At 36.3% G+C, this 27,970-nt stretch overlaps 1 protein-coding gene across 1 annotated transcript; it reads left to right on the top strand.

Moving 5' to 3' along the window:
* The first annotated feature begins 354 nt into the window (after positions 1 to 354).
* On the top strand, positions 355 to 27,937 carry LOC136205967 (protein ILITYHIA). Its single transcript, XM_065996844.1, has 60 exons — positions 355 to 629; positions 2,637 to 3,013; positions 3,124 to 3,252; positions 3,392 to 3,773; positions 3,907 to 4,053; positions 4,192 to 4,376; positions 4,453 to 4,579; positions 4,762 to 4,835; positions 4,924 to 5,000; positions 5,095 to 5,131; positions 5,204 to 5,370; positions 5,676 to 5,859; positions 7,158 to 7,235; positions 9,503 to 9,622; positions 9,731 to 9,790; positions 10,499 to 10,624; positions 10,745 to 10,829; positions 10,934 to 11,103; positions 11,681 to 11,983; positions 12,063 to 12,179; positions 12,287 to 12,388; positions 12,477 to 12,626; positions 13,887 to 14,051; positions 14,137 to 14,313; positions 15,525 to 15,647; positions 15,810 to 15,890; positions 15,966 to 16,082; positions 16,239 to 16,411; positions 16,960 to 17,037; positions 17,121 to 17,268; positions 17,850 to 17,972; positions 18,057 to 18,113; positions 18,183 to 18,293; positions 18,410 to 18,601; positions 18,684 to 18,857; positions 19,109 to 19,219; positions 19,321 to 19,390; positions 19,496 to 19,574; positions 19,870 to 19,972; positions 20,052 to 20,222; positions 20,314 to 20,436; positions 20,520 to 20,633; positions 21,024 to 21,130; positions 21,201 to 21,252; positions 21,338 to 21,444; positions 21,529 to 21,588; positions 21,680 to 21,794; positions 21,934 to 22,044; positions 22,139 to 22,276; positions 22,347 to 22,469; positions 22,596 to 22,667; positions 23,243 to 23,355; positions 24,971 to 25,129; positions 25,222 to 25,318; positions 25,387 to 25,569; positions 26,188 to 26,382; positions 26,462 to 26,641; positions 26,742 to 26,874; positions 27,071 to 27,149; positions 27,359 to 27,937. The coding sequence occupies exons 1-60, from the start codon at positions 524 to 526 to the stop codon at positions 27,399 to 27,401; spliced, it is 7,860 nt and encodes a 2,619-aa protein (XP_065852916.1). The 5' UTR covers positions 355 to 523; the 3' UTR covers positions 27,402 to 27,937.
* The last annotated feature ends 33 nt before the right edge of the window (positions 27,938 to 27,970 follow it).

A 27,970-nucleotide genomic window follows, 5' to 3' on the forward strand; every position in this document is an offset into this window, starting at 1 on the left:
CGGAAAGGAGAAATGAGGGGTTAAGCTCTTATATATTCTACCGGTTCCCACCTGCATAACGGTGCCATTTCATTCAAATGCTAGGTGGAAGAAACGTCGTTTCGAGCAGATGATAGAGGAAGAAATTGACAATCGCACCCTTGAATTGAGAAAGAAAGTAGAGATAAATTCGTAAGATGCTAGATTGAAATTGGATTTGATATGTACCACCTTTTATGTGTAGTATAGATACATGAGTTCTCGTATTAAGCATCCGACCTTTCGTATCTTATTTTGAAAATGAGGAGTATATCATGTTAGCAACTACAAAATGGAGGGCCATAGATGTATTTTACCCCCTCATTCTCGTAAATCTGAAATGCGCTATACATAATCTTGTCCGTCTCTTCCACTCTAGTGGGTTAACGCTTCTAAAACCCTAATCAAACTGAATAACTCTTTTACTCACTTCTACCTCCATTCTTATATGCATCATCTTCTCGTCACTTATCTTGGACTCTGATTTCGGATCTTCCGTTTCTCAATGGCGGATTCCCTCATTTCCATCTCCGCCTCCATTACCACTCCGTCCACCAAGAAACGGCTCCGGATATTCCGCGATGACATCCCCTCGGTTCTCAACAATTCAGGTTAGTAGTCTTCTTCTTAAGTTTTCAAGTGCTTAAAATACAAAATTTCAGCTGCATCTCACTTGCATTCTGTTCTCTTGATCATGTGTTGATGGGTATCAGTCTGTATGTAAGTATGCATGCATTCACTGTTTAGTTACTAGTAATGTAGTCCGAGAATGAGATAATAACACTTTTTAGAACTTAATTTGAATTGGAATTCCAGGAACGGATCAGTTGTCCATTTTTTATGCTTTGATATAAATATCGCTACTTGTTTCATATCAGTATGTCTACTTACTCCTGTACAAGGGCACAATAGAATAGTTTTGCTGAAACCGCTGAATGCTATTTTTCTTTGTTCAATTTGCTAGTTAATTTTGATCTGGCTGACTGCTAGTTATGAGTGTTGCTTACGAGAAGTAGATTTGTTTTGACTTTTCCAGTTGAAACGTTATTGATTTTATTTTCTGTGTTTTTTGCTGGACAAATTTTGCTAGGAACGTTGTTACTGAAGCAAACAAATCCAGTGAATGATGAAATAACTAATTTACTTGACCAAAACCAACATTTACATTATTTTGCTTCAACTTATATCTAAACAATGCTGTTCATCTTAAATTTTGCAATAGAAGCTCACTATTAACTTCTATTTGGAGTTAAAGCTCATTTGTCTTTCCTTTCCGCTCGAGTCAATTACTTCGAATTAGGTCTATAGTGTAATTCTAGGATGGAATTACTTGTCTGAATCAGAAAACAGATTATACTTTCTGCATGTTGGTCATAGTAAAGTTATGCGTAGTTGCAAACACCAGTCCATATTATTGGGACCTGCATGTTGTAAGGGATCATATTAAGTAGCTAATTTCAACTGCATTTAACTACAATTTTGAAAATATAGCTCATTATATAAGGGAGGCTAGAATATATATTGTAGTTCGAGAAAAGTCTTGATATACGAGAAAGGATCGGGTGAGTAATGAAATAATTAGGACAAAAGTAGGGGTCACATCTATTGAGAATGAGAGAAAACCGACTAAGGTGGTTTGGCCATGTGAGACGTAGAGCGCTTGATGCGCCGGTTAGGAGAACCGAAGAGTGGCAAAGGGATGTAGTGGTGAGGGGTAGGGGAAGACCTAAGCAAACTTGGAGGAGGGTGATCGAGAGTGATATGAGTTTACTGGGAATTGAGGAAAATATGGTAGTGGATAGGACGGAGTGGAGGGAGCGAATTTGTGTCGCTGACACGACTTGATTTCACGGTTTTATATGATGGTTCATGTTACCCGACCTCGAATCATTTCGGGACTAAGGCTTTGTTGTTGTTGTTGTTGTATTAGTTTTATTTTTTTTGGAAGTGATGCAACTGCAGCCCATCCGTTCATTTTCATATCCCAATATGGAGCAGAAATACTATATTTCTTTTAATTATATTCACTTTAATGGGTCACACACATTTTGAAATGGTAAATTATGCATTTGTTTGTGGTTTAGAAATTAGAAATATGCATGTAGAGAACGAATTTTAGCATGAAGTTGAGAAAACATGCTAGTTTTAGTTGCTGACTTTTTCTTGTTTGCTTAATGTGGTCCAAAGAGCATATCATTTAAATAAATGGCATTTTATAGTTTCCATTTGTTGAATCAAGTAATTCAGCAATATCATTAGGCTATTCGCTGTGATATTTTCATTTATCTGTTAATTAGAAAACTTAAATAAAGGACTTTTGTTGAGCAAAGTAGGCTAGGTTAAGGCTCCTTTCTTCATCATTTACATATGTGATAAGCTGTTATGCTCATAAGCTTCTTATATAAATGCGTAAACCTTAATTTTCAACAAACTTAATATGTTTAGGGTTTTCGCATTGTTATTTGTGGTATCATTGTTTTTTTGGAGGTGCAGTTTTTATTCTCCCCTCTCCTTGATATGCTTTTAATCTGTGTAGATACTAGACAGTTATGTGAAGTAAGCTGCAAATGTCTACGTGATTTACTTGTTTAATATTGAATGCACATTTGGCTTTGCAGAGATGTCTCCTGAACTTGCTTCATCATTGGTAGATATAGTTTTTAAAACATTAGTTATATATGAGGACCTAAGATCGAGGAAAGCTGTCGATGGCATAATTTCAAAAGCCTTGGGTGAAAGCACATTTATGAGAACTTTTGCAGCAGCCCTTGTTCAGGCCATGGAAAAGCAGTCGAAATTCAATTCTCATGTAGGCTGCTATAGGCTTCTCAAGTGGTCATGTCTTCTGTTGAGCAAGAGTCAGTTTGCTGCAGTTTCAAAGAATGCAGTATCCCGACTTGCTGCAGCACAGGCATCCATCCTTCATATTGTTATTCAAAGATCTTTCCGTGAACGAAGGGCTTGCAAGAAATTATTTTTTCATTTATTTTCACAGGTCTGACCCTGTTTACTCTGTGTTTGTTTGAATTGTTTCTAAAGAGCTTACTCTACCTACTGATAATGTAGTTTAATAGATATCATAAGTGCTGTTTTCTATTTTGTCAGTCACCAGGCGTACACAAGATCCTCATTGAGGAATTAAAGGATGCACGGATCCCCTACAAAGATTTTCCTGAACTAATGTGGCTTTTGCTGGAATTTTCAGTTGAATCACATTCTTTTGGAGAATTGAAGGTATAAATATTATTCACATATTTTCCAGCGAGAGCCCTTTATGCAATATGGAACTATTGGAGTAACTTACAGTAGTGGTTTTATGTTACGTAGCTTACATTTTATTCCTTGAAGCTGATTTCTTGAATTTTTTTTCCAGCCAATATTTCTTGAAATATATGTTAAGGCGGTTTTAAATACCAAAGAGAAGCCTGCATCAGCGCTCAGTGAAGCTTTCCATCCACTTTTTATGCATTTGTCGCATGAAGATTTTCAAAATATTGTGGTTCCTTCTTCAGTAAAAATGTTGAAGCGCAACCCTGAGATTGTGTTGGAATCTGTCGGAATTCTTTTGAAATTGGTCAAACTTGATTTGAGCAAGTATGCAAATGAACTTCTTTCAGTAGTATTGTCACAGGCTCGACATGTAGATGAAAGTAGAAGAATTGGGGTATTGGCTATAGTCCAAAGTTTGACCCAGAAGTCGAGTAATCCTGATGCTTTAGAAGCAATGTTCAATGCCATCAAAGCTGTGATAGGAGGTGTGGGTTTGCAGTTTTGCACTGTATAGTTTCACTTCCTGGTTCATAAAATAATTGATTATTGTTCATATTTCTTATAATGAATGTTAAATTTTTGACTGAGCTTCTGCTAACTCAAGTTTTATGTGTTTAGGCTCGGAAGGAAGACTTCAGTTTCCTTACCAGAGAATTGGCATGTTTAATGCTCTCCAAGAATTGTCATTTGCTCCTGAAGGAAAATATCTATGTAGCCTCTCACGTACAATATGTGGGTTCCTTGTATCATGCTACCGAGATGAGGGTATTGTCTCAGATGTCCTCTTTCCATCTTTATGGATATTTTTCAAACTACATCTGTTTATTGGTGAACATTTTATTGAGTCTGTCTCTGTCATCCTGTTCCATCTCGTGTTTGTTTCTCATTAGTGCCTATTTTCAGGAAATGAAGAGGTCAAGCTTGCAATTTTGTCTGCTATTGCTTCTTGGGCAGCACGAGCTTCTGATGCTATTCAGCCAGATCTGGTTTCTTTTTTTGCTTCTGGTTTGAAGGAGAAGGAAATTTTAAGAAGAGGATATCTTCGCTGTCTACATGTCATTTGCAAAAATGCTGATGCTGTTTTACAGGCAATTTTTGTGAAAAAAACATTTCTGAGAGCTTTGATTGGTCCTGGTTTATTAACCTAGTTATTCTGACTTACAGATATCCTCTTTGCTTGGGCCCCTCATTCAACTTGTTAGAACTGGTTTCACGAAAGCAGTTCAACGTCTAGATGGCTTATATGCTTTGCTTATAGCTGGAAAGATTGCATCTGCTGACATTAAAGCAGGTTTCTGGAGCTTCTCTTAAAATATTCTTCTTCCTTTAGTTCTTGATTGCTTTCGATGATAGGGATGTACATTTTGATTAAAACAGAAAGGATGCTTTCTTTTTTGTGATGATACTTCTTTCATCTTCTGATCTCCATCTTTATATATTTGAGCTGATTTTTCTCTCATGTTTCTTCCAAAGAGGAGACTTTGGCAAAGGAAAAGATCTGGACTTTTATATCTCAAAATGAACCTTCGCTTCTACAAATTTCAATGGTAGCTACCTAGTTGCTCCTTGATCTTCGGGAAACATCTCATTTACCTATATTATATATATTTCTAATCAATTGTATATGTTGTACAGGTTGCAAAATTGTCCACTGAGGATTGCATGGCATGTGTTGAACTTCTTGAGGTGCTGTTGGTAGAACATTCACGCAGGTGGTGTCATTTTTCCTGCATCATTTTGATTCCATAACATTGTAAACTGCTGTTCTTTACATAAAATTAAGTGCCTCCTCTTGTTGTTTTGCAGAGTGTTGGAAGCGTTTTCAGTGAAATTTCTGTTACAGGTATTGATATCCTGCTCTGGGTTGCTTTCCTTCAATTAGAATATATGATAGCTTACTATCTTTTTTGTGCAGTTAATAGTCTTCTTACTATGCCATCCAAGTTGGGACATCCGGACAATGTCGCATAATGCTATCAGAAGGATAATTATTTCTATCCCACAATTATCTGAAGCTCTTTTAACCGAGTTCACTTATTTTCTCTCAATAGTTGGAGAGAGAATTTTCATTTCAAAGACAAGGTAGGCTTTAGTTGATGATTAAACTCTTTTTATTTTTGGTTGCACCTATGGTTGGACCTGATGATGCATTGAGAACGGTTTCTAGAGATTTTGATTAATTTATGATTTATACTTCTGGTGACTTGCTTGCTTTTTGTGTATGCAAGAGGAAGACACACTTTGATAATTCCTCCCTTTTTTAGATTCCTTTGGTTTTGGTTGTTCAGAAATTGCTAGATATATTGTTTTTCTGGTGATTTTATATTAACATTTCTGCCTTGTTTCACTCCTTTGTTGGGTGGCCATCTCAATTTATGGCACTGTAGTGACACTGATAATCCATTGGACAATCAAGTTCCGTACCTTCCATCAGTTGAGGTGTTGGTGAAAGCTTTAATTGTGATATCATCTGCAACTTCTGCTGCATCTCCAATTTTATCCGCACAAATTTTATTCTGCTCACATCATCCATGCCTAGTTGGCACTGGCAAAAAAGATGCAGTTTGGAAGGTGATTTTTCCCTATGTCTTTCACTTCCGTACCCATTGGCTGATATCTCTTTATTTCTCTGTTACTGTATGCACATTTTATTTTTAAAATTGAACTGTTGAGCAATAATAGCTAAGGTTATATTTGCCATAAAGATTTACTTGTAAAGGAATAAGCTTTAAACTTATTGTAGTCAGGTGTTGAATTCATACTCCTTAGGCATATGAATTTGGAAACACTTACTTGACAACTCCCTATCTAGTTCTTTTGTCCACTGGCTATCTCATAGCCATAGCGTAGGAACTGAACCTATTGGTAACACTAAACCAGTACTATATTGATTACTGAGATACGTAAATCATAAATATTGTGGATGTGTCAATCAAGCTTACTAAACCTGAACCAACGAGGCACCGTAACCAGAGGGCTTAGAACAGATGGATAGTTACGGAACCTGAACTATACCATAGCATAGTAACCAGAGGGTGCCCATAGGGCTTACACAGACCCTAATGTAACGCTCCTAAACCATCACTATACTGACGCTCTTACAGCTAAAACAAATAACTATAAGACAATCGGGATAGCGTGAGGATAGAAAAAGACTTCATAATAGATAGTCACACTGTGAACGGAAAGCCTTACTAGCTACGTATACTAGGTAGTTATAATGAGCTCCATTCACACTTTGCCTTCCCCTGAAGGTTCAACATCTCTAGGTGGAGAGCTTGGGTGGTATGAGGCTTGGAATCAAAATTTTGGAGGTTTATTTTTATTTTTTAACATTGGCTAAAAAAATATTACAACATTTTGTTGGCATGTATATTGTTAAAAGTGTAAAATTTCTTCTAAGTTCTTAGTTATTTTTGAATTTAGACGTGTCAAATCATGAGTCATACATACCTAACTGTACAGCATAGGTACGGTTAAAAAATGCACTTCTGTCATTAATTTTAGTTTATAAGTTTTTCTGGTACAGTTTATGGAAAGCTTTGTATATGCTTGCACAGTGTTAGTATTGTGCAGTCTATAATTCTCATTTTTCTTCGAGGGTATAAAAATTATATTAAATCAGGTTAATACAGGAAAGTACTCGTGATAATTCCATGTTTTATGGGATCATTGTTGCAGCAGTTTCCTGAAAAATAATAGCTGTTACTAGTGATGAGATTGCCTAGAATTGGATCTGATTAGAGGAAAATGTTAAATGTCATAGTGGTCATGTTTGTTGACAAAAATAAAGGATATGGCAAAGTAGCAAATTACTATTGTTTTGCCAAATTTAAGATTGATTTCTGAAAAATATTTTTCATTTGCAGAGGGTCCGTAAATGTTTGCAAAAGCTTGGACTTGATGTTATCAGCATTGTTTCTAAAGATATTGAGAATATATGCAAGGTAAGTTTTAGCTTGTCTTATTTCAGTTTTAAATAACTAGCATCCATGTCTAATGTAGATGAAAGTTCCATTACTATCTGCTTGTAAGTTCATTCTTGAAACTGAAAGAACTTAATGGCATTGTTGTGTGAACCAGTTTTTCAATAGACTAATCTTTGTTATAATTTTTTTTTAGCAATATGCTTTCAAATCCATTAAGGTTTTCATTGGAACTTGTTGCATGTGCTTAGTAAGATGTGTTAGAGGTGTGATGCTGTTGAATTTCTGGCAAGTACGAAGTCATACGAGAAAGGATCGGGTGAGTAATGAAATAATTAGGACAAAAGTAGGGGTTACATCTATTGAGAATAAAATGAGGGAAAACCGACTAAGGTGGTTTGGCCATATAAGACGAAGAGCGCTTGATGCGCCGGTTAGGAGGACTGAAGAGTGGCAAAGGGATGTAGTGGTGAGGGGTAGGGGAAGACCTAAGCAAACTTGGAGGAGGGTGATCGAGAGTGATATGAGTTTATTGGGGATTGAGGAAAATATGGTAGTGGATAGGACAGAGTGGAGGGAGAGAATTTGTGTCGCTGACACGACTTGATTTCACGGTTTTATATGATGGTTCATGTTAGCCGACCCCGAACCATTTTGGGACTAAGGCTTTGTTGTTGTTGTACGAAGAATTATTGTAGAATAGAATTCTTCTGTTGCTGTTCTTGCTTTCTGTTTCTTAATATATTGATGCAGAGATCAATGTACAATATGAAAATAGGATCATGTTGGTAACATGTTCTTTTGTTCTATGTCCATACAACATTTTCTAATAATTTCATGTTGAAAAGTGTTGATTATACTCAATATTCAATTTTATTGTTTTATATTTTTTTAATGTTTTTTTAAATGATCCTAGTAATTCAAAATTAATAGTAAAGACTTCAACATAAAGTCCATCTGTGTATGCTTGCATGAAGCTGTATAGCCTCTATGTCTATTTTAATTGGAAGAAGTCAACAACAGGTATTTTGCTATTTATTATGTTAATGTGCCTCTTTTATAGTTTTCTGTGGCTAATCAATATTCTTGGTCATGTATAAAGTATGAACCATGTAAAAGGACTAATCTGTGAGGTATTTCATTTATGATTTAACTGAAGCATATCAAGATATGTTTTAAATTCAATGGTTTCTTAACATCGACATTGCCAAGCCCTATTTGTTCAGTGCTGAAGGATTACTTTATACTAGCAAATTGGGATGAATAAACTTAAAATAAGCTCTAAAAATTAAATAATCAGATTAAAAAAATAAAAATCCGAATGCAATAATCCATGATAAGCAATAAAACTCTTCACAGACACATTCTTATATGAAAATCTTGATCTCTTCTTTTCAATAAATAGATTGTTGTATTTGACATCTTCTAGTGATTGATATCATTACCAATGTACAATAGTAATAAATGTAATGATACAACTTTTTTCACTACATTGAACAAAAGAAGTTTCATATTAATAAATAAGTTTATGATTTAATAGAGAAATAGCTAAACTCAATCAACCCACGGGTAAGGAACAGAATAAGAAGAAAATAATACTGTAGAATTCATAGTGGAAAAGGAATGAAAGGATGGATGCACTTTCAGTCCCCATAGGAAGGAGAACCTTTCTTCTATATCTCAATTGAGCCACTGTAAAGAGTATGATTATGGAGATACCAAAACTTGCCTTTCTCTCTAACAAGCTAATACTCATATATAATCAAGGCCTTCCTGTGTTGATATTCTTCTGTATTTTTGCCCATATGTTGTTGCAGAATAGAATTTTATTTCGTCTAGTGTATTGGTAGTTGAAAATATAAATGTAGTTTGTAAATAAAGTGATACTGGAAGTTCATACTTAAAGGAAAAAATAATTGTAATCCCAGTCTTCTTGATAACTCCTCTTGTGATTCTGCTTGTACCTCTGATAAAGCAGTTTAGAGTTTTCCCAAGTTCTTTTTTGTGTTCCTCCTTGTCAACTTTGATTTTTGTAGTGTTGTATTTTTACTTTGGTATTTAATTATCCGGTTATGAGGATTTGAGCCGGGGAGTAAAACTCTTCTAACTGTTTTTGCTGTGAACAAGACTTGAAATCAAGACTTTGCTTTAGGGGAAGAAGCTCCTGAAGCTCTAACCAACAGCTAGTATGCATTTTAGTGTTTATTCAACTGTATGCTACATAGTTACTTGACAGTAAATATGATATAATCGTACAGCCTTTAGCCTTACACTGCTTATCTTTACAGAGTCTAGTAGGACCAATGGGGTTGATGAGTTTGAATGCTCTTGAACAAGAAGCAGCAATGAATTCTTTGACAACATTGATGTCGATTACACCTGCAGATACTTATATGGAGTTTGAAAAGGTTTGCTTTGTGTATACTGTTTCAAATAGAATTTCCTCGAATGGTGATCAATAATGATACTTTATTTAGCATTTGTCTTGACTGAAGCCTTCTTGATCTCCTTGTCAGCACTTGAAAAATCTTGAAGATCGTTATTCACATGATATGCTTTCCAAAACTGACATTCAGGTAACTTTCTATGTCAGTTTGCATGATTGTTTTTGGATTATAAATGAAGAGTCTGCACAATTTTGTATCAACTAAAATTTATTTCTTTCATTGTTTCATATAAACTAGAAATAACTAAAGTTAGGAAAATTGTTGTTCTTTTGTGGATTAAGACTGCTTTTTTCGGTTTGAAAGAAATTCTGGTGGAGTCATATTCTACTGCACCACATTGCTTTATAATGTGGAAGCAATCATGCTGTACGATATAATTTTTTGGGCTTTTAAATGGAAAGGTGGTAATTTTTTGGGTTGCTGTAGTTATGCTTTGCAGCCTGTGATTTTGAAGAGATGGCTACACCCTAATTATGATGGTGAGGATTTATTTCCTTCCCTTGCCGAGAAGGGTTGTTAAGGGATGGAAATGGAATTCTCTACATGATTAGATTGAGTTTTTTCTCGTTTGTTACTGGATCCATCTCTTGAATTCCTCTAAGCATTTCCTGGCTGGAGTTCATCTCATTTTGTAGTGTTGGATGAGTTTTCTGGCATGTGAATTTTGTGCCTCCCAATGATATCATTAATTTCTTCATCTATGAATGCGGAAAAATTGCATGACGCCTCGTCTGTAATACAGTGTGTTTATTGAAGTATCATTTTATTCTTTTCCTTGTATACGATATCTACAAATGCTTTGTTGCTTGATTACTTTCCTTTTTTAATGTCTTCCAGATTTTTCGTACTCCTGAAGGAATGCTTTCCAGTGAATTAGGTGTTTATGTTGCAGAGTCTGTTGCTGCTAAGAACACAAGACAAGCAAAGGGCCGTTTCCGGATGTATGAGGACAACAATGATACGGTGATTATAGATCGCCCCTTTGTTAATTCATACCTGCTTTTCCTATATTTTTGTTTTTGTTTTGCTTATTATTACTTCATGTAATTTTGTTTTCATCAAAATTGTCCTGTTTCATACCAGGATCACATCAACTTTAATCATTATGATAAGAGAGAACCAGCTGGTGTGGGGAAAAAGGATGCAGGGAAGTTGGCAAAGAAAGCCGGCAAGTTATTTTAATTCTTTATATTGGTTTTATGACTTCTTTTACTTCGTATTAATTTGTTGTAATTTTGTCATATATCATCCATGTTCGTTTTACTTTTCTAGATAAAGGAAAGACAGCCAAAGAAGAAGCACGTGAATTATTGCTGAAAGAGGAGGCGTCAATACGCAAGAAGGTCCAGGGTATACAGAATAATCTCTCTTTGATGCTTACAGTGCTTGGTGAACTGGCTGTTGCTAATTCTGTATTTGCACATAGCCAATTGCCTTCCCTGGTTTGTGACCTTCTGATCTCATTTTACTTGTGCATGTTATATTAATATTTCTTAATGTGCGACTATACTAGTATTCTATATTTGGCAAAGTTGGCGTAGCTTTAGATTTGTGGTATTTTAGTGGCATGTTGAAACCAATTTTGGCATCATGCTAACATATGTGAACCATTGTGGTCACAAAGTTTTTGGAAGGAGTTATTGCTCTTACAGCAGCAATTTCTGTGTACTGCAAAAAATTTCCATGGACCTGTATGATGTCAACAGGTGCATTTTGTTGTTTTCTATTGCCTAGTAGTCATTTTCATGCAGCATATTACTTCTTTATTGGGTATTAGTGTCTTTTTTACTATACGGATTTCTCATTTTTGGCAACCTGCAACAGAAAAATTTCATTCTTACTTTAAATAACTAATAGTGCTGTTATAAATATATGAGTGTGTGTGTGTGGATATATATATATATATATATATATGTATGTATATATATATATCTCTTTTTTTCCCTGTAAGTTTGTTTTCCCTGTCTGAACTTTTTTTTTTTCCATTTTATTTGGTTATCCATGCATTAATAACTTCAGGTCAAGTTTGTTGAGCCTCTGCTCCGGTCACCTATAGTAAGTGATGTGGCCTACGAAACCTTGGTGAAGCTTTCTCAATGTACTGCACCACCACTTTGTAATTGGGGCCTTGACATCGCTACTGCATTACGTCTTATAGCAACTGAGGAAGTCAGTGTTTTGCTGGACTTGATTTCTGGATTCGGGGATGGGGAAGCCAATGAAAGACCATCTTTGAGTCTTTTTGAAAGAATTATCCGTGGTTTATCCGTCTCTTGTAAATCTGGACCTCTCCCTGTAGACTCCTTTACTTTTGTATTCCCGGTAAGTTTGACATGCCTTTTTTTTGGCTTGCATATAAGGATATAGCTGCTTTTCTATGAGGAATATCTTTTGTTGTCAGATAATGGAGCGCATTCTCTTATCTCCCAAAAAGACTGGACTTCATGATGACACACTTCGGATTCTCTATCTGCACATGGATCCACAATTACCGCTTCCAAGGCTTAGAATGCTATCAGTTAAATATCTTTCTTTTAGTGGATCACTTTGATGATATACGATCGTTTGGCATCATTGCGTAATTGTTTTTCTTTCTTGTTATAAGGTTTTCTTTTTCCATTCCAGGCTCTTTATCACGTTCTAGGGGTTGTTCCTGCTTGTCAGGCATCTGTTGGACCAGCCTTGAATGAATTGTGCCTTGGTTTGCAACCACATGAAGTTGCATCTGTATGTTCGCCAATTTTGTTTTCAGTTGATTTTTCATTGATTAATTTATCTTGTAATTGATTTCTATTATTCTTATTTATTTTATTAGGCATTGAATGGGGTATATGCAAAAGATGTTAATGTAAGAATGGCTTGCTTGAATGCCATAAAATGCGTTCCTGCTGTTTCTACCCGCTCTGTTCCCCAGAATGTTGAGGTTGCGACCAGCATTTGGATTGCTTTACATGATCCAGAAAAGGTTTGGATCGCTGATTGTTTTTTTTCTCTCCATAATATAGAAGTGAGTGTATACTCTTTTTAAGCTGATGGTGAACTTATCTATGCATTACATCTGAAGAAGCATACCTCCCGGACCTCTGATATGCATTAAGGAGCTCAGAGAACAAGGGGGATTGATTAATTAAAATTCAAGACCTTTAATGCATGTTTAATGTCTGGGTAGGCTATGCATGCTATTGTGTGTTCCAATAATACTCACCTAAGAAGATATCTTATATTTTAAAAAGGAGTTGCACCTGCATATGGAACTCCTACTATTTGCTCTCCTGAAACCCATCCAAATAAGGCAGGGAATAGTAACTTTCTGCTTCGTGTTTATGTTATGCCAGTGTTTCAGTATCTCTTGCATACTTGTATGTGTGCAACAACTTCTAATGCTAATAACAGTTTGTAATGTTAACCATTATCACAATTAGTAAGTACATTTTCATGTTGCCCTTCGTGTAATCTATAGTCTAAATAGAGTCTGTATGGGCAAAAGAAGAAAAACCACCGCTAGACTTTGTTTTCTATATTTAATTGCATAGAGAGCTTTTTGATCAAAGTTGGCCATCTTTAAGAATTTCTTTAATATATTGGCAAGCTCTCCTGATTTGGAAATTGTTTCATCTTCTCTGGAAATAGCCAAATAGGAGAGGTCTAAAGATTCAGGCGCACAGTTCTTGTGTCCAAATCAAGAATTTTTCATGTTTCTTTATTGGACCTCGCTTTATAGACAAGAAGAAATGTGTGTTATGCTACAAATTAAATAAATAATTTCGGAAAACAACTTCTAGAAGCACTATAAGAAAGGTGGCTCTATTAACAACCATTTTTCAGCATTTAGATGTTTTCAACATCTGTTTTTGTTATTCTGACCCGCGTCTTTGCAGCTAAAAGGTATTGGCATTACTTTGTCTCCTATGGGTGTTAACAAATTATGTAGTGCTGGGGATTGTTAGATATTGTTCTATAATGAGTAATTGAAAGCCATGTTGCCAATTTCACTAAAATGTACTGTTCAATCTTTGACTAAATTTCAAGTATTATTCTTATTCTGTTCATTCAATTAATAATTGTTCAGTAATATTCAAGCTGTAAAAAACAACTCAATAGAGGCACCAATAGTAGGTGTGTCTTCATCGCATTGACTAATTGGAAATAGACGCTTTTAATTATCATTGTTTTTATCAATTATTTTATTATGCTGGTTCATTTTGTTTTATCTTAATGTTTACAGTCAATTGCTGAAGCTGCAGAAGATATATGGGACCGCTATGGATCTGATTTTGGGACAGATTATTCAGGACTGTTGAAGGCCCTGTCTCATATCAACTATAATGTTCGTCTGGCTGCTGCAGAGGCATTGGCAGCTGCTTTGGATGAAAACCCTGATTCTATACAGGTTATTTGAAAATCTATTTGATGCTGTCAACTATAGAGATGTTTTCAGTGGTGGTTTCAGTTTCTTCCTTAAATTATTATTGTAGGAATCGCTTTCCATGTTATTTTCCTTGTACATTCGAGATGCTGCTTTTGGTGAAGACAGTGTTGATGCTGGATGGATAGGAAGACAGGGTATAGCATTGGCTTTACATTCTGCTGCTGATGTTCTAAGAACAAAAGACCTTCCTGTTGTTATGACATTCCTCATATCACGGGCATTGGTAAGAGTTCTTTTGCTGTTGTCCTAGCAATAAATTGATTGCCAAATTTTAGCAATCCTTTTTCTTTTTTTAAATGAACTATAAAGTTGGATTTTATTTCATCCTTTTAGAAATAAAATTGTGCAATGGTCTTAGAAAGTTCCTCAATGTAAGCCCTACTAAAATGCACACAATATTGACCTTCAGTTGCGTTCACAGGTCAATGATTGGCCAAATGAGTTTGGTCAGTCATCGTTAGATCTAGGGTTATTAGATTTGGTCAGTCACTGGCTATGACTGATTGACCTTATCTTCCCCCCCCTAAATTATCACTGGTTACTATAAATGCTTCATCTACGTTTTGATATCTAATTACCGTGAAAGGGCTAAAAATGAGTGGTACAAATTACTTGCAGTTGACTGTAGTTGGATTCATGGTTAAATGCCTTCACTGTTTTCATTTGAGTGGATAAAATTATATGAGTTTGCTGTATATGTAGTTAGATTTCAAATACGATGTTTTCCTGCTTCCAGATAACGGTTTTTTTGCTTATATGTATACATTATGAACATGGTATGAGATTCTTAACAATTTAGACATCATTATCTCTTTTAAGATTTGTTCTGTTGACAGGGTTCACCTGTGATTCCTTTAGGTAATTGATTGATTCCTGGTTGCTGCACGATATGTTGTCTCCTTAAATTTTATCTTTTTTTTTCAGTTTCCATTACTTCTGCATGAAACAGTGAAAATTTCAGTTATCTGTTTGTGTAATTCATGCAAAGATCCTTTGACTTTAAAATTTTCAAGCAGCCGATCAACCCAAAAGCTTAAGCTGATAGGCAAGGCCCAAGAATTGTTTGTATTATCTCTTGGCACATCCTCACACGCAAATATCGGGCTTGAAGCGTGTACAAACACAAGCATGTGCTTCCTTGTGCTGAAACTTAATCAATAAATGATGGTTGCCATGTCTAGAAACTTTTCAACCTAAAAGCTTAAGTTGATAGGTGAACACTTGAATAGGAAGAAATAGTTATGCGCTGCTTTTTCTTTCTATTTGTTTCAGTTCTTCTGAGTGATTGCAAGTGCAACATTGAGGCACCATCTGAATACTGATGCTTTTGGTTTTCGTTGGGTATTATTGTGTTTGCATTGCGGTGTCATTGCTTTTATTCAATGATGTGTGAAAGACAATATTGCTGATGTGTAAATGATTTTGTTGCTGTAGGCTGATCCTAATGCAGATGTTCGAGGAAGAATGATTAATGCCGGCATACTGATTATCGATAAGCATGGAAAAGAAAATGTGTCCTTGTTGTTTCCAATCTTTGAGAATTACTTGAACAAAAAGGTAATTCTTTGCCTTGAGTTAAGAATGTTTATCCATGACATTTGTTTTCTTGTGTCTTCTTTAAATATTTTTTTATGTCCTGCGACTCAGATATTAAATGATTTCATATGTAAATATTGCCGAACCTTGGGATTATCTCACACAATATTTCTTCTTGCTTAGGCATCAGATGAGGAAAAATATGATTTGGTGCGTGAGGGAGTAGTAATCTTTACTGGAGCTTTAGCAAAACATTTGGCGAAGGTTTGAATTTTATGATATTGATGTTAATTCACTTTCATTACGCTTTTTAGCTTGTAATTAAAACTTTTAATTCAGGATGATCCTAAAGTACATGCTGTGGTGGAGAAGCTGTTGGATGTATTGAATACACCTTCAGAAGCTGTTCAGCGAGCTGTATCAATGTGCCTATCTCCACTAATGCAATCAAAGCAAGTATGTAGATAGTGCTTCCTGAACAAGGATTTTAGGATTGTGGTTGTGTATTTTTATAATTGCATTTTGCTTGACCTCTTGTATGATGTATTTGGTGAAAAAGGAAAAATATGAGGCTTATTGGTTGCTTCTTTTCTGAAATTATTTCTTTGGCAGGATGATGCTGCTACGTTTGTTTCTAGGTTGTTGGATCAACTGTTGAAGAGCGAAAAATATGGTGAGCGCCGTGGGGCAGCTTTTGGACTGGCTGGAGTGGTCAAGGGGTTTGGATTATCTTCCCTGAAAAATTATGGTATTGTTGCTGCATTGCAGGAAGGTCTTGTGGATAGGTATAGTTATGCTTTCTTTTGTTCTATTTTTTGTTCATCAGAATTAGAAAAGTTTATAGGGAGGGTAGGTGCTATGGGGTAGGTAGTCATAATCTCTTGCTTTATAGACAGATCCAACTGCCTGGATACTAACTCGATGTACTGTTCTGAAGTTTTTTATCTCAGGTGGTTGTTTCTGTTACAGAAGTAAATTTTTGCTATTCTTTAAGGGTTAGTTTTGTCATTGATAGACACATTTTGTTCGTATGAGTTTTGATGCTTATGAATCCTTTCTCCTCTTAGGGTCATGTGCACTACTACCTTGTCACTTTTTGTAGGCCCTTACTTTTGCCCGTGTGTGTTTATTTAGGGATAAGGTACAAATTTAGTCCTATGGTTGTTGGGGGAGAGCGGATTTAGCCTCCACGTAAGGAAATAGTGCAATCTTAAATCTAACGTTTTGTGTGTGTGGGTGTCCGAACTAACAAATCAAATTTTCTATTGTGGATTTTCATATTTTTGTTTTAATAATTCTGGCATCTAACGAGCTTGAATTGTTTCAACTCTAGAAATTCTGCAAAATCCCGTGAAGGAGCTCTCCTGGCTTTTGAATGCTTCTGTGAAAAGCTTGGAAAATTGTTTGAACCGTAAGTATTAACACTTCTTGCAGTAATTGATCTACAAATGAGTTTGTGCTTATAGCTGACCCTTTTTACTACTTCTGCTGCAGGTATGTTATTCAAATGTTACCACTTCTTCTGGTTTCTTTCTCTGATCAAGTTGTTGCGGTTCGTGAAGCTGCTGAATGTGCTGCTCGGGCAATGATGTCTCAACTCAGTGCACAGGGGGTTAAATTGGTTCTTCCATCACTTTTAAAGGTGCTTAGTTTGTGTTTTTTTTTTTCCTTACTAAACATGATAATACTGTGTTAATCATTGAACCTGTTCTTTTTGTTATTTCATAAGTAAAAAGTTGTTTCATTAGCAAGATGTGTGCTTTAGCTATTTGTTGCTTGTAGTTTGATAGATTATTTTACAAGTTTCATATCTAAACGTGCATGGAATCGATTGACTTGATGCGATTGACTTACTTTGGGAGCCTTGCGTTAGTCAATATATACAGAAGATATTGACCAAGCTTCTGCTGCTTAGCATTATTTGTGCCTTGTCTCTTTTTTAGTGACTGTAAAATTAACCAACCAAGCAATAATTGTTGAGTTGTGGACTAAAGTTATGGTTCATAGCAATAATTTCAAGCAGTAAATATTGAGTTGTGCTATTATGTTGATTGTTGACATATCTTTTAAAAGCTGTTGCAAAATTCTTTTTATTGTTAGTGATTATATTTTTATTCTCCTCACTTAGATACAGGAGTTCTAGATTTCTCATTTGGCTCTCACAATTGTATCATATCAGTATAATTAACCACTATTATGTTTTATCACTGCATGTTTAATTAGGGTCTGGAGGATAAAGCCTGGCGGACAAAGCAAAGTAGCGTACAGCTTCTCGGTGCTATGGCTTACTGTGCTCCTCAACAACTGTCTCAGTGCCTTCCGACAATTGTGCCAAAACTGACAGAGGTTTATCTGAATATAAACATAGCTCTTGTACTTCGTTGCTTTGCAAAAAAATATCCCGACTAGAACTTTTTGGTATAATTGCAGGTGTTGACTGATACACATCCCAAAGTTCAGTCAGCAGGGCAAACAGCACTTCAACAGGTTATTTTCTTATTTTGTTCTTTTTTTTAATGATTATTTGTCCATAATACTCTTTGATGCTATTCTTAGGTTGGGAGTGTTATAAAAAACCCAGAGATATCTTCGCTTGTTCCCAAACTTCTCTTGGCGCTTACGGATCCCAATGACTATACCAAGTATTGCCTTGATATTCTCCTTCAAGTAAGCATTTACTGACAGAAATTTTTGAAGAAAATAGAAAAGGTTCTCATCCAAACAAGGTTCACTCTTGAAAATTTCCATTGTTTGACTCCTACCATATATTTTTTTGTTTGCAGACAACATTCATTAATTCAATCGATGCCCCTTCACTTGCACTGTTGGTACCGATAGTTCATAGAGGGCTAAGGGAGCGAAGTGCTGAGACCAAAAAGAAAGCTGCACAGATAGCTGGAAATATGTGTTCTTTAGTGACAGAACCAAAGGATATGGTTCCTTACATAGGTTTGCTTCTTCCTGAAGTAAAAAAGGTATATTTTTTGCTTTAGTAACACATATTGACCAATATTTTGTCCTCTACAACTCAACATTTTCATGTGCCGTTTGTGATAGGTTCTTGTAGATCCAATACCAGAAGTTCGGTCTGTTGCAGCAAGGGCTATTGGATCACTTATAAGAGGAATGGGGGAGGACAACTTCCCAGATCTTGTCCCTTGGCTATTTGATACGCTAAAATCTGATAATAGTAATGTGGAGCGTTCTGGAGCTGCTCAAGGGTTGAGTGAGGTCAAATTTCATCACATGCTATCTTTTACTTGTTTTTTCTTTTTTCCTTTTCTTTCATTAATTTTCATTTGATTCTCATTAGTGTAGCCAGTTTTATCAAGTGAACCTTTAACTATAAGCTTGAGCTTTTAGTTCAATTGGTTCCATGATTACCAAGGGAGGGATTTTGATGGAAACTTAAGTTTTGAAAAGTTTTTCTTTTTATGAAATTATAATTACTTGACAGAGGTTCTTTTCTTTGTGCCACACAGGTTTTAGCTGCACTAGGAACAGAGTACTTTGAGCATGTACTTCCTGATATTATACGAAACTGTTCTCATCAAAGGGCATCTGTACGTGATGGATATTTAACACTTTTCAAGGTAAATATTATCTATTTCTTCATCTGAGTCATTCTGCTAGCATTTTGTTCATAAAAGCCTTTGTGTGGTTCATTTGCTTTTGTGCACTTTTTTTTTTGCAGTATTTGCCAAGGTCATTAGGTGTTCAGTTCCAGAACTACTTGCAGCAGGTTCTTCCTGCTATCTTAGATGGTGAGTTACTTTCTTCTTGTGGTTATTTGTTTGCTTCAAGAACTTGAGTTATATCATATGACTGTTAACATATTGTTGGATGTGATGCTTTTTATGTCCTTATAGGGCTTGCCGATGAGAATGAATCTGTGCGTGAAGGAGCTTTAGGTGCTGGACATGTCCTTGTTGAGCACTATGCAACAACGTAACTTGCCATTCATTCATTCATTCATTTGAGCTTTACCTTCATTCTTTTTTTTTTCTTCAGTTACTTGGACATGGGCTTAAATTTATTAGGTTCACCAGTGTTAATAATTTTGACGTTGATATCAATGAAAAACTTGTAAATTTCTGGATCAAAATTTTGATTTATTTTCTTCTTTCTGTCGGATCATTGAAAAATTGGGTAACAAATGTAGTCTTCAAAATTTTTGGAATATACTGATTTTAATGTTCTTCAGATGAGCTCTTTTCTCTTACCATTTGGTTTAAATCTGCAGATCCTTGCCCCTTCTACTTCCAGCTGTTGAGGATGGCATATTCAATGATAGTTGGCGTATCCGACAAAGCTCTGTGGAGTTATTAGGAGATCTCTTATTTAAGGTTTGTGCTGCATGACATCTTTAAGACTTCTCTTGCAAAGGTTCCCATTATTAGATTCTTAGTCCTGTTCAACATCCAGGTTGCTGGAACTTCTGGAAAAGCATTACTCGAGGGTGGCAGTGATGATGAAGGTTCCAGTACTGAAGCACATGGTCGTGCAATTATTGAGGTTTTGGGAAGAGAGAAACGCAATGAAATTCTTGCTGCACTGTACATGGTCAGGACTGATGTGAGCCTATCCGTTCGTCAGGTAGTTACTGGTTGATTTGTTTTTCTGGCTTTTAATTATGCATTCACATATATTTGGTACATAAAAATGCGATTCTCCAACCTCTGTTCAGGCTGCCTTGCATGTATGGAAAACTATTGTCGCAAATACTCCTAAGACACTCAAGGAAATAATGCCAGTCTTGATGAACACTCTGATATCTTCTCTTGCATCACCGTCTTCTGAAAGGCGGCAGGTTTGTTCTTCCAATTCTCTGCTGTGGGATCGGCTAATTGTTTGTTCATGAAATCCAAGGAATAAAAATTGGGTGTCATATAGGTTGCTGGGCGTGCACTTGGTGAACTTGTTCGGAAGCTTGGTGAAAGAGTTCTTCCTTTGATTATTCCAATCTTATCCAAGGGGCTGAAGCACCCTGATGCTGGCAGAAGACAGGTAATAAGCATTATGGAGCTGTGCTGTTTATAATCAGCCTCCTAGCAGTTACTGGATTTTTAATTGTATTGTCAATTGTGCATTGTACTTCTTTTTTCCCTTGTCATTGCATGCATACACTGTTAGATCTTGTAGTATGGTCAGTGTACATGGTTGAGTGTGTTTATCATGGTTCTTATGTTCTTTTGGTGGGAAGCAGACATAGGATACACTGACCATTTAGGTAACTATCAATTAAGCCCTAGATGTGGAAGAGTTGCTCAAAAGGTCATGGTTATTCCTTTGGGATCCTTTTTTTTTTTTTAATCAAGAGTGTTCCTAACATTGAATTAACTGTAAATTCTTTACATATGTATATGTGTAAATCTGATATGTCATGGTGTTTAATAGGGTGTATGCATAGGCTTGAGTGAAGTAATGGCAAGTGCTGGAAAAAGCCAGCTGTTGAGTTTCATGGACGATCTGATCCCCACCATTAGGACTGCTCTTTGTGATAGGTAATAGAAGTTGGTGCTTATCTATAATATTTTGATGGAAGTTTTCAATTTTCATAGTTTCTGTCTACAGTACGCTTGAGGTTCGAGAATCTGCAGGCTTAGCATTCAGCACTCTGTACAAGGTGCTCCTTTACCATCCACTGCCTTGGAAGATTATTTGTTTAAATATGAATTGTAAGATGAAAACACTTAAGTTGTTATTTTTAGAGTGCTGGTTTGCAAGCAATAGATGAGATAGTTCCCACTCTCCTGCATGCTCTTGAGGATGATGAAACCTCTGATACTGCTCTTGATGGCCTCAAACAAATCTTGAGGTAGAACTTTTGTGGAGGATATGTACTGTTATCTTCAGAAGTTGTTGCAATGTATAAAATTTGATCCTTCTATATTAATTTCAGTGTCAGGACTGCAGCTGTGTTGCCTCATATTTTGCCCAAGTTGGTCCACCTGCCCCTCTCGTATGTGTTACTTCCCCTGATTTGAAATTTTGTATCACACAAAAAAGTTTTTGGTTGTTCATCTTGTTTTGTATCTTGGACATGGATGCAGTGCCTTCAATGCACATGCACTAGGAGCGTTAGCAGAGGTTGCAGGACCTGGGCTTAATGTTCATCTTGGTACAGTCCTTCCTGCGTTACTCTCTGCAATGAGTGATGAGGACAAGGTACACTGCTTGCTTTGTGAATAATTGTTGCTTTGTTTTTCTAAATTCAGACTGTTCATTTGCTTGAGGATTAGTTCTTTGTCCTGTACAAAATAACCATCTTGTTCACTGGTTTTCCTACTATTTGTGGATCCTATAGGAAGTTCAAACTTTGGCAAAGGAGGCTGCAGAAACAGTGGTGTTAGTCATAGATGAGGAAGGCATTGAGTATTTGTTAGCAGAGCTTCTTAAAGGTGTTGGAGATAGTATGGTATGTCCTTCAATTATCTCTGGTCTTATGCTTTTATCACGCTGTTTCTGTCTCTCCCTTACTCAATTTTTTTTTTTTTCTTCTGTTTTGTCAGGCTTCTGTTAGAAGAAGTTCATCATATTTGGTAGGCTACTTGTTCAAAAACAGCAAGTTGTATTTGGTTGATGAAGCTCCAAACATGATATCTACATTGATTGTTTTGCTTAGTGATTCGGATCCATCAACTGTTGTGGTACATATCTCGAGTATTTAAGGACTTCTTCTATCATTACATCCATTGTATATAATATTCTCTTCGTCAGGTTGCATGGGAAGCCTTGTCAAGGGTTGTTGGCTCAGTTCCTAAGGAGATACTTCCATCATATATAAAACTAGTTCGTGATTCTGTGTCTACGTCCAGAGATAAAGAACGTCGAAAGAAGAAGGTTGGTGTTCACCATTTGTCTTATTAGATATGCTATTTAGCAACATGCGCAGTGGTTATCTGAGATGCTTGTTGTCCCACTTGTTAGTGGACAGCTAATTATGATCCCCTGTAAACTTATTTGCAGGGAGGACCAGTTCTGATTCCTGGTTTCTGTCTCCCAAAAGCTCTTCAGCCATTGCTTCCAGTATTTCTCCAAGTATGCATCTTCATCTTCCTATTATTAGTTTTATTGTCATTATGAAATTCCCAGGTAATATCTTATTGTTTGTTTAGGGTTCATTGATGTGTAAATCTGGGGCCCTAAATTGTCTATTGCATGATTTTTTCCCCTTTTCAATATCAATTCATTGCTGAGTATTTCTCATTAGCAAACTTCAACTTTTCTTGTTTGCTAAGTCGAAGGACTATTATTCTGACATTGTGCTGTCTTTACTGGTTTGGAATTTTAAATACGGCAACAGCATTTTGAACTCTCAGCTGTATATGCTCTGCACTTTTCTTTATTACATGTACTTTTCTGTGCCTTTTCTCTGTGCTGGATTACATATACTCATCTGCATTTCCATCTGCTGGTCAAATTATCATTAGATTAGATGTGCAGACTGCAATATATTCATCTTGGATATGGTTATATTTTTGTACAGTTGAGGAAAGTTCTTTAGATCTTGGTAATTTCTGTCTATTTATTCTTTTAGCTTCATTCTTGTTTTGTATTTAAGCTTCTGATGGTGCTTTTCAATTTTAAATAATCGAGATTTTGTTACATTTCAGGGCTTAATCAGCGGTTCTGCTGAACTAAGAGAGCAGGCTGCGCTGGGCCTTGGGGAGCTTATTGAAGTAACTAGTGAACAAGCATTGAAGGATTTTGTCATTCCAATCACAGGGTATGCTATTATGCAACTTTTGGAATTTGAAATGCTTTGAGTTGAATATCAAATTGCCACATGAAGTGGAAGCACAGGGATGTTTTACTCCATAAAGTAAAAGAAAAATGCTCCATTCAGTCCATATTTGGTGAAACGTGGGCGAGTCAAACCTTTTTTTTCTTTTTAGAACCCCGACTGCGAGATATGCATGTGTCAGTTTTGCCAATAATCATGCTGATGCATGAGCTTCTTGCAACTTTGTGGGGGAAATTGGCCCCGTGTTCTCGCTACATGGGGCAAACTGATGTAATCCAAAATAATCTACTACTGTTGATGCATGTAAAGCTTGGTTAATTATAGCATGAAGAAAAATGTTGTCTTGTTGCATGGGAAATTTTTTTCCCCAAAAAGGTCATTTCCTTGTGGGGTATTGCTAGTATGCTGGTAGAACCCCAAAGGTGAAGATTCACTTGATCCAGTGGTGGAGTGTGGAATAATACAAACTTTCTACTTCCAAACTGTCGACCATAATCTTACCTAGAATATTCTCTCTCTCTCTCTCTCTCTCTATATATATATATATATATATATATATATAGTACAACCTAAGCCTGGCTAAGTAGGTTAACTTACCTCCAAAAAATCTGCCAAAGGAGAAGTGTCATAAAACTTGGCAAAAAAAAGTGTTTTCCTTGCTTTAGTTGTCGTCATGACCCTTCTAAAAATTTGCCGAAGGAGAATTGTCATAACACTTGGCAAGAAAAAGTGTTTTCCTTGCTTTAGTTGTCTTCATGACAGTTAGTGCATTCCACATTGCAGGTTGAATGTTGAATATGTTTCAATGATTGTGATAATGTTGCCTTATTAAACTCTTCTCATGGAATAGATTTGGATGCATTATTTGTCATATGTGCCTGTAACATGGAAGTCCCTTAGATTTGTATTAATTTTATATATTTCTGTCCATCTTGTTTCACTGATTCTTGGTTTGCTATTTTTATATAGCACAACTAAGCTATGCTTTATTTAAGGAAATGGCTGTCACATGTTAGGTTTGTTTTAAGCTACACAGGCTACACCTTTGTGGTAATATTCAAGTTTTAGTCACTTGGTAGTTTGAGTGCTTATGTTGATGGCGCATTTAGCATCATATAACACATGAGGGAATCTAAATGTCTGGTGATTTTTCTTCTGCCTTTTCTCCTGAAGAGTTGAAAAAAAAAAAAAATCTTTTGGGGTAAAATCTCCCACTCTCGACCCGCATAACAAGCTACACCAAGCAAGTGAGATATCACATCTTCAAGCAATCCTAGATGTTGTCGGTGCTTGTGTTGTGGTGGAACAAGAGCCTTTGTGTAATTGTATCTTAATGCATGTATTTAATTTATTTGGAGAGACCAAGTAATACACTCAAGCAAAAGTTCCTAGGTTCATGGAGCCTCATGAAGTGCTTCTTAGGAATTAACTTCCATATTTTAGAGCGGACCACTTTCCTCTGAATTAACTTTCCTCTTTTTATCATTGATATGTTGACAGCATTTCTAGGTTAATATATTGATTTGTGTACTGCCTTTTCCGTTTCTAGCTGGTGCATTCTCATGTCCTATGCAATTTAATATCCTCTGGTTTACAGGCCCTTGATCAGGATTATAGGTGATCGGTTTCCTTGGCAAGTTAAGAGTGCCATTTTGTCTACTTTAACCATCATAATTAGAAAGGGTGGTTTGGCTCTCAAGCCTTTTCTCCCCCAGCTTCAGACAACGTTTATTAAGTGTCTACAGGATAATACAAGGTTTGTATGGAAATTGTATAGTTGATGTTCTAGTTTTTGAGCACTCTTTTATTCAGCGAGAGTGACATTATTTGAATGTTATGTGCATGCAGGACGGTTCGTGCAAGTGCTGCCTTGGGACTGGGAAAGCTTAGTGCACTCAGTACTAGGATTGATCCTCTAATCACTGATCTCCTGTCCAGTCTGCAGGTAGTGCTTGTTGTTTTGTAGTTCTTATTGCTCATTGATCATTGATATTATGACATTGCCATTTTCAGGCTTCAGATGCTGGTGTTAGGGAGGCTATTCTTATGGCTTTAAAAGGTGTCTTAAAACATGCTGGAAAGAGTGTAGGCAATGCAGTCAAGATTCGTATTTATACTCAGTTGAATGATCTAATCCATCACGATGATGACCAAGTTCGAGTTTCTGCTGCTAGCATTTTAGGAACCGTATCACAGGTTTGTCTGAATACTGCGAATTGGTTTTTCTTCGGGGTTTGGCAAGAAGTTCACAGAATCACTTGGCTAGCAATTACCTTTAGGCATTTATGAGTGTTCAATGTTGAATAAGTCGTATTACTATGCTGCTAGTTTTCAGCTGAGGACTGCAAATGAACTAGGACATATTACGTTTTCATTGCCTACAATTAAAATGCTTAGTCCAGTTGAATGTGATTAGCAAGACCATCTCATTATGTCTTTCTAAAACGTGCTTTTCAACAAGCCACAAAATTTAAATTAATTGAGAAGTCTAGGGTGCTTGTTAAACTCACCTGGAATGATTGATCTGAATAACTTCAAATATGTTAAATCTGGATAAAGATCAGATAAATGTAGAGTTTTATTCCTCTTATGTGCTGTACAACCTAGTGGAACTCCATAATATCATCAAAAGTTTGTTATGAACTTCAATTCCAGCCTCTCTTGCTCTACTTTACCTTGTGATGGTTGTAAGACAAAAAATAGGTTTGCCAGTCACATGTAATGCATTGAGTTCAGTATTAGCAAACTTCTCTGTTTAAAATTCAGTTTTGCTTACTACTTTGCTTTTATTTTCCGTTAATAATTGTGATGCAGTACATGGAAGCTGCTCAGCTTGTTGACCTGCTTCAGCAACTCTCGGACTTGGCTTCTTCTCCAAGCTGGGTTTCTAGACATGGCTCAGTGCTCACCATCTCATCCTTGCTTAGGCATAACCCTTCCTCTGTTTTCACTTATGCAGAGTTTACTTCTGTGGTAGGAAGCCTTAAAGAGGGCTTAAAAGATGAGAAGGTATTTGATAGTTCTTACAGTTGAGAGTATGCAGTTCTATTAACTGATTGCGAAAATGACACTTGCTTCTGTGAATTAGTTCCCTCTTCGTGAAACTTCAACCAAGGCATTGGGAAGGCTTCTACTTTATCAAGTTCAAAATGATCCTTCAAATACCTCCTCGTATGCAGATATTGTTTCATCAATAGTGTCAGCTTTGCGCGACGACTCCAGCGAAGTCAGAAGAAGGGGATTATCTGCTATAAAAGCTGTGGCAAAAGTGAGTGTTTATTCTTCTGAAACTATTGCATGACTGTTATCACTTATGATCTTTAGTTTTCGGTTTACTAGGCTACTGAACTTGGAAAAATTTATTGCAGGCAAGTCCTCGATCCATCATGGCCTATATTTCAATTATTGGCCCTGCTCTTGCTGAATGTCTAAAAGACAGCAGTACTCCAGTGAAGTTAGCGGCAGAAAGATGTGCTTTGCACACCTTCCAGTTGGCAAAGGGTACTTACTCTTTATCATGATTGTTGTTTTTCTGCTGTCCTTTTGTGCATTATGTTCCACAGATAGTTCTGTTCTGTGTATCTTTAACTATTGATTAGGTGATGGCACTGATGTTGAAACAGTTCAACTCCACATCTTGCCTTTCCTGCTCTTTCCTTTTAGCAAACTAATGGATTGTCATAATTATGTCCTTCAGGTCCAGAAAATGTTCAGGCTTCCCAAAAGTTCATCACAGGCTTGGATGCTAGGCGCCTTTCAAAATACCCTGAATACAGGTAATCTAACTCAATATTTTATTAGCTGCTTTGAAATTGGGAAGCTGTGTGTTTTCACTATATGTGCATTTTATTTGTAAGTGTGGTTATGTATACAGATACCATTTTATTGATTCAACTTTATATCAGACTGAAGTTGTAGTTCTCCCTTAGTAGTTGTATAGTCTTGGCATGGTATTAGTTGTGACTTGTTGGTCTTGGATGTGCAGTGATGACAGCGAAACTAGCGAAGATGACTCGACTAAAGCCTGAAAAGACCAGTTATTACCCATTTTTGTTTCGGAACTGCGTGAACAATTCAGATCATTAATTTGGATCCAACAATTTGTTCGGCATGTGTCTACAGAGGAGTATATAATCATACATATACATGGAAACATACTGGTTTGATGCCCAAGTGTTCTTCCCATCGGGTCTTGTTTACATGCAGAATATAAATGGGCGTCAAATGTGGGTTTACGGGGCACAAACTACTGTTCCTCATTTTTGTAGAACTTTAGGCAAGTGGTTCCAATTAGGAAGCCAGTTGTTCCAAGGCTGTCTTTTGTTGTAATTTATTATCGTTAGCCACTTAATTATGCCCCTTTTCCATAATATTAAGCTCAATTTTCCTAAATTCTCAATAGTGCTAATTAATTAGTTAATTAATCCAGTGGGTTATAGAAGGTATTGATTGTCACACATCCCACTTCTTGTTACAGTTATATTTTACTTATTTCTTAGGGCTGTTGCCGGTTTTGGGAATTCAATTTTGTATTCAGGGAAGAGGTTGTCTTCCATATTTTTAAGATACTTGGTTTTTTTTTTTTCTTTTTGAATAT

This window comes from Euphorbia lathyris, chromosome 9 (genome assembly GCF_963576675.1).
Source record: "Euphorbia lathyris chromosome 9, ddEupLath1.1, whole genome shotgun sequence".
Taxonomy (NCBI): Eukaryota; Viridiplantae; Streptophyta; class Magnoliopsida; order Malpighiales; family Euphorbiaceae; genus Euphorbia; species Euphorbia lathyris.

Excerpts from the sequence above, each read along its gene's own strand:
- LOC136205967 (XM_065996844.1), top strand. The coding sequence starts at position 524 with ATGGCGGATTCCCTCATTTCCATCTCCGCCTCCATTACCACTCCGTCC. Across the intron at positions 18,602-18,683 it reads TTCTTCCTGAAGTAAAAAAG|GTTCTTGTAGATCCAATACC; the intron begins GTATATTTTTTG and ends CGTTTGTGATAG. Across the intron at positions 26,383-26,461 it reads AGGGCTTAAAAGATGAGAAG|TTCCCTCTTCGTGAAACTTC; the intron begins GTATTTGATAGT and ends TCTGTGAATTAG.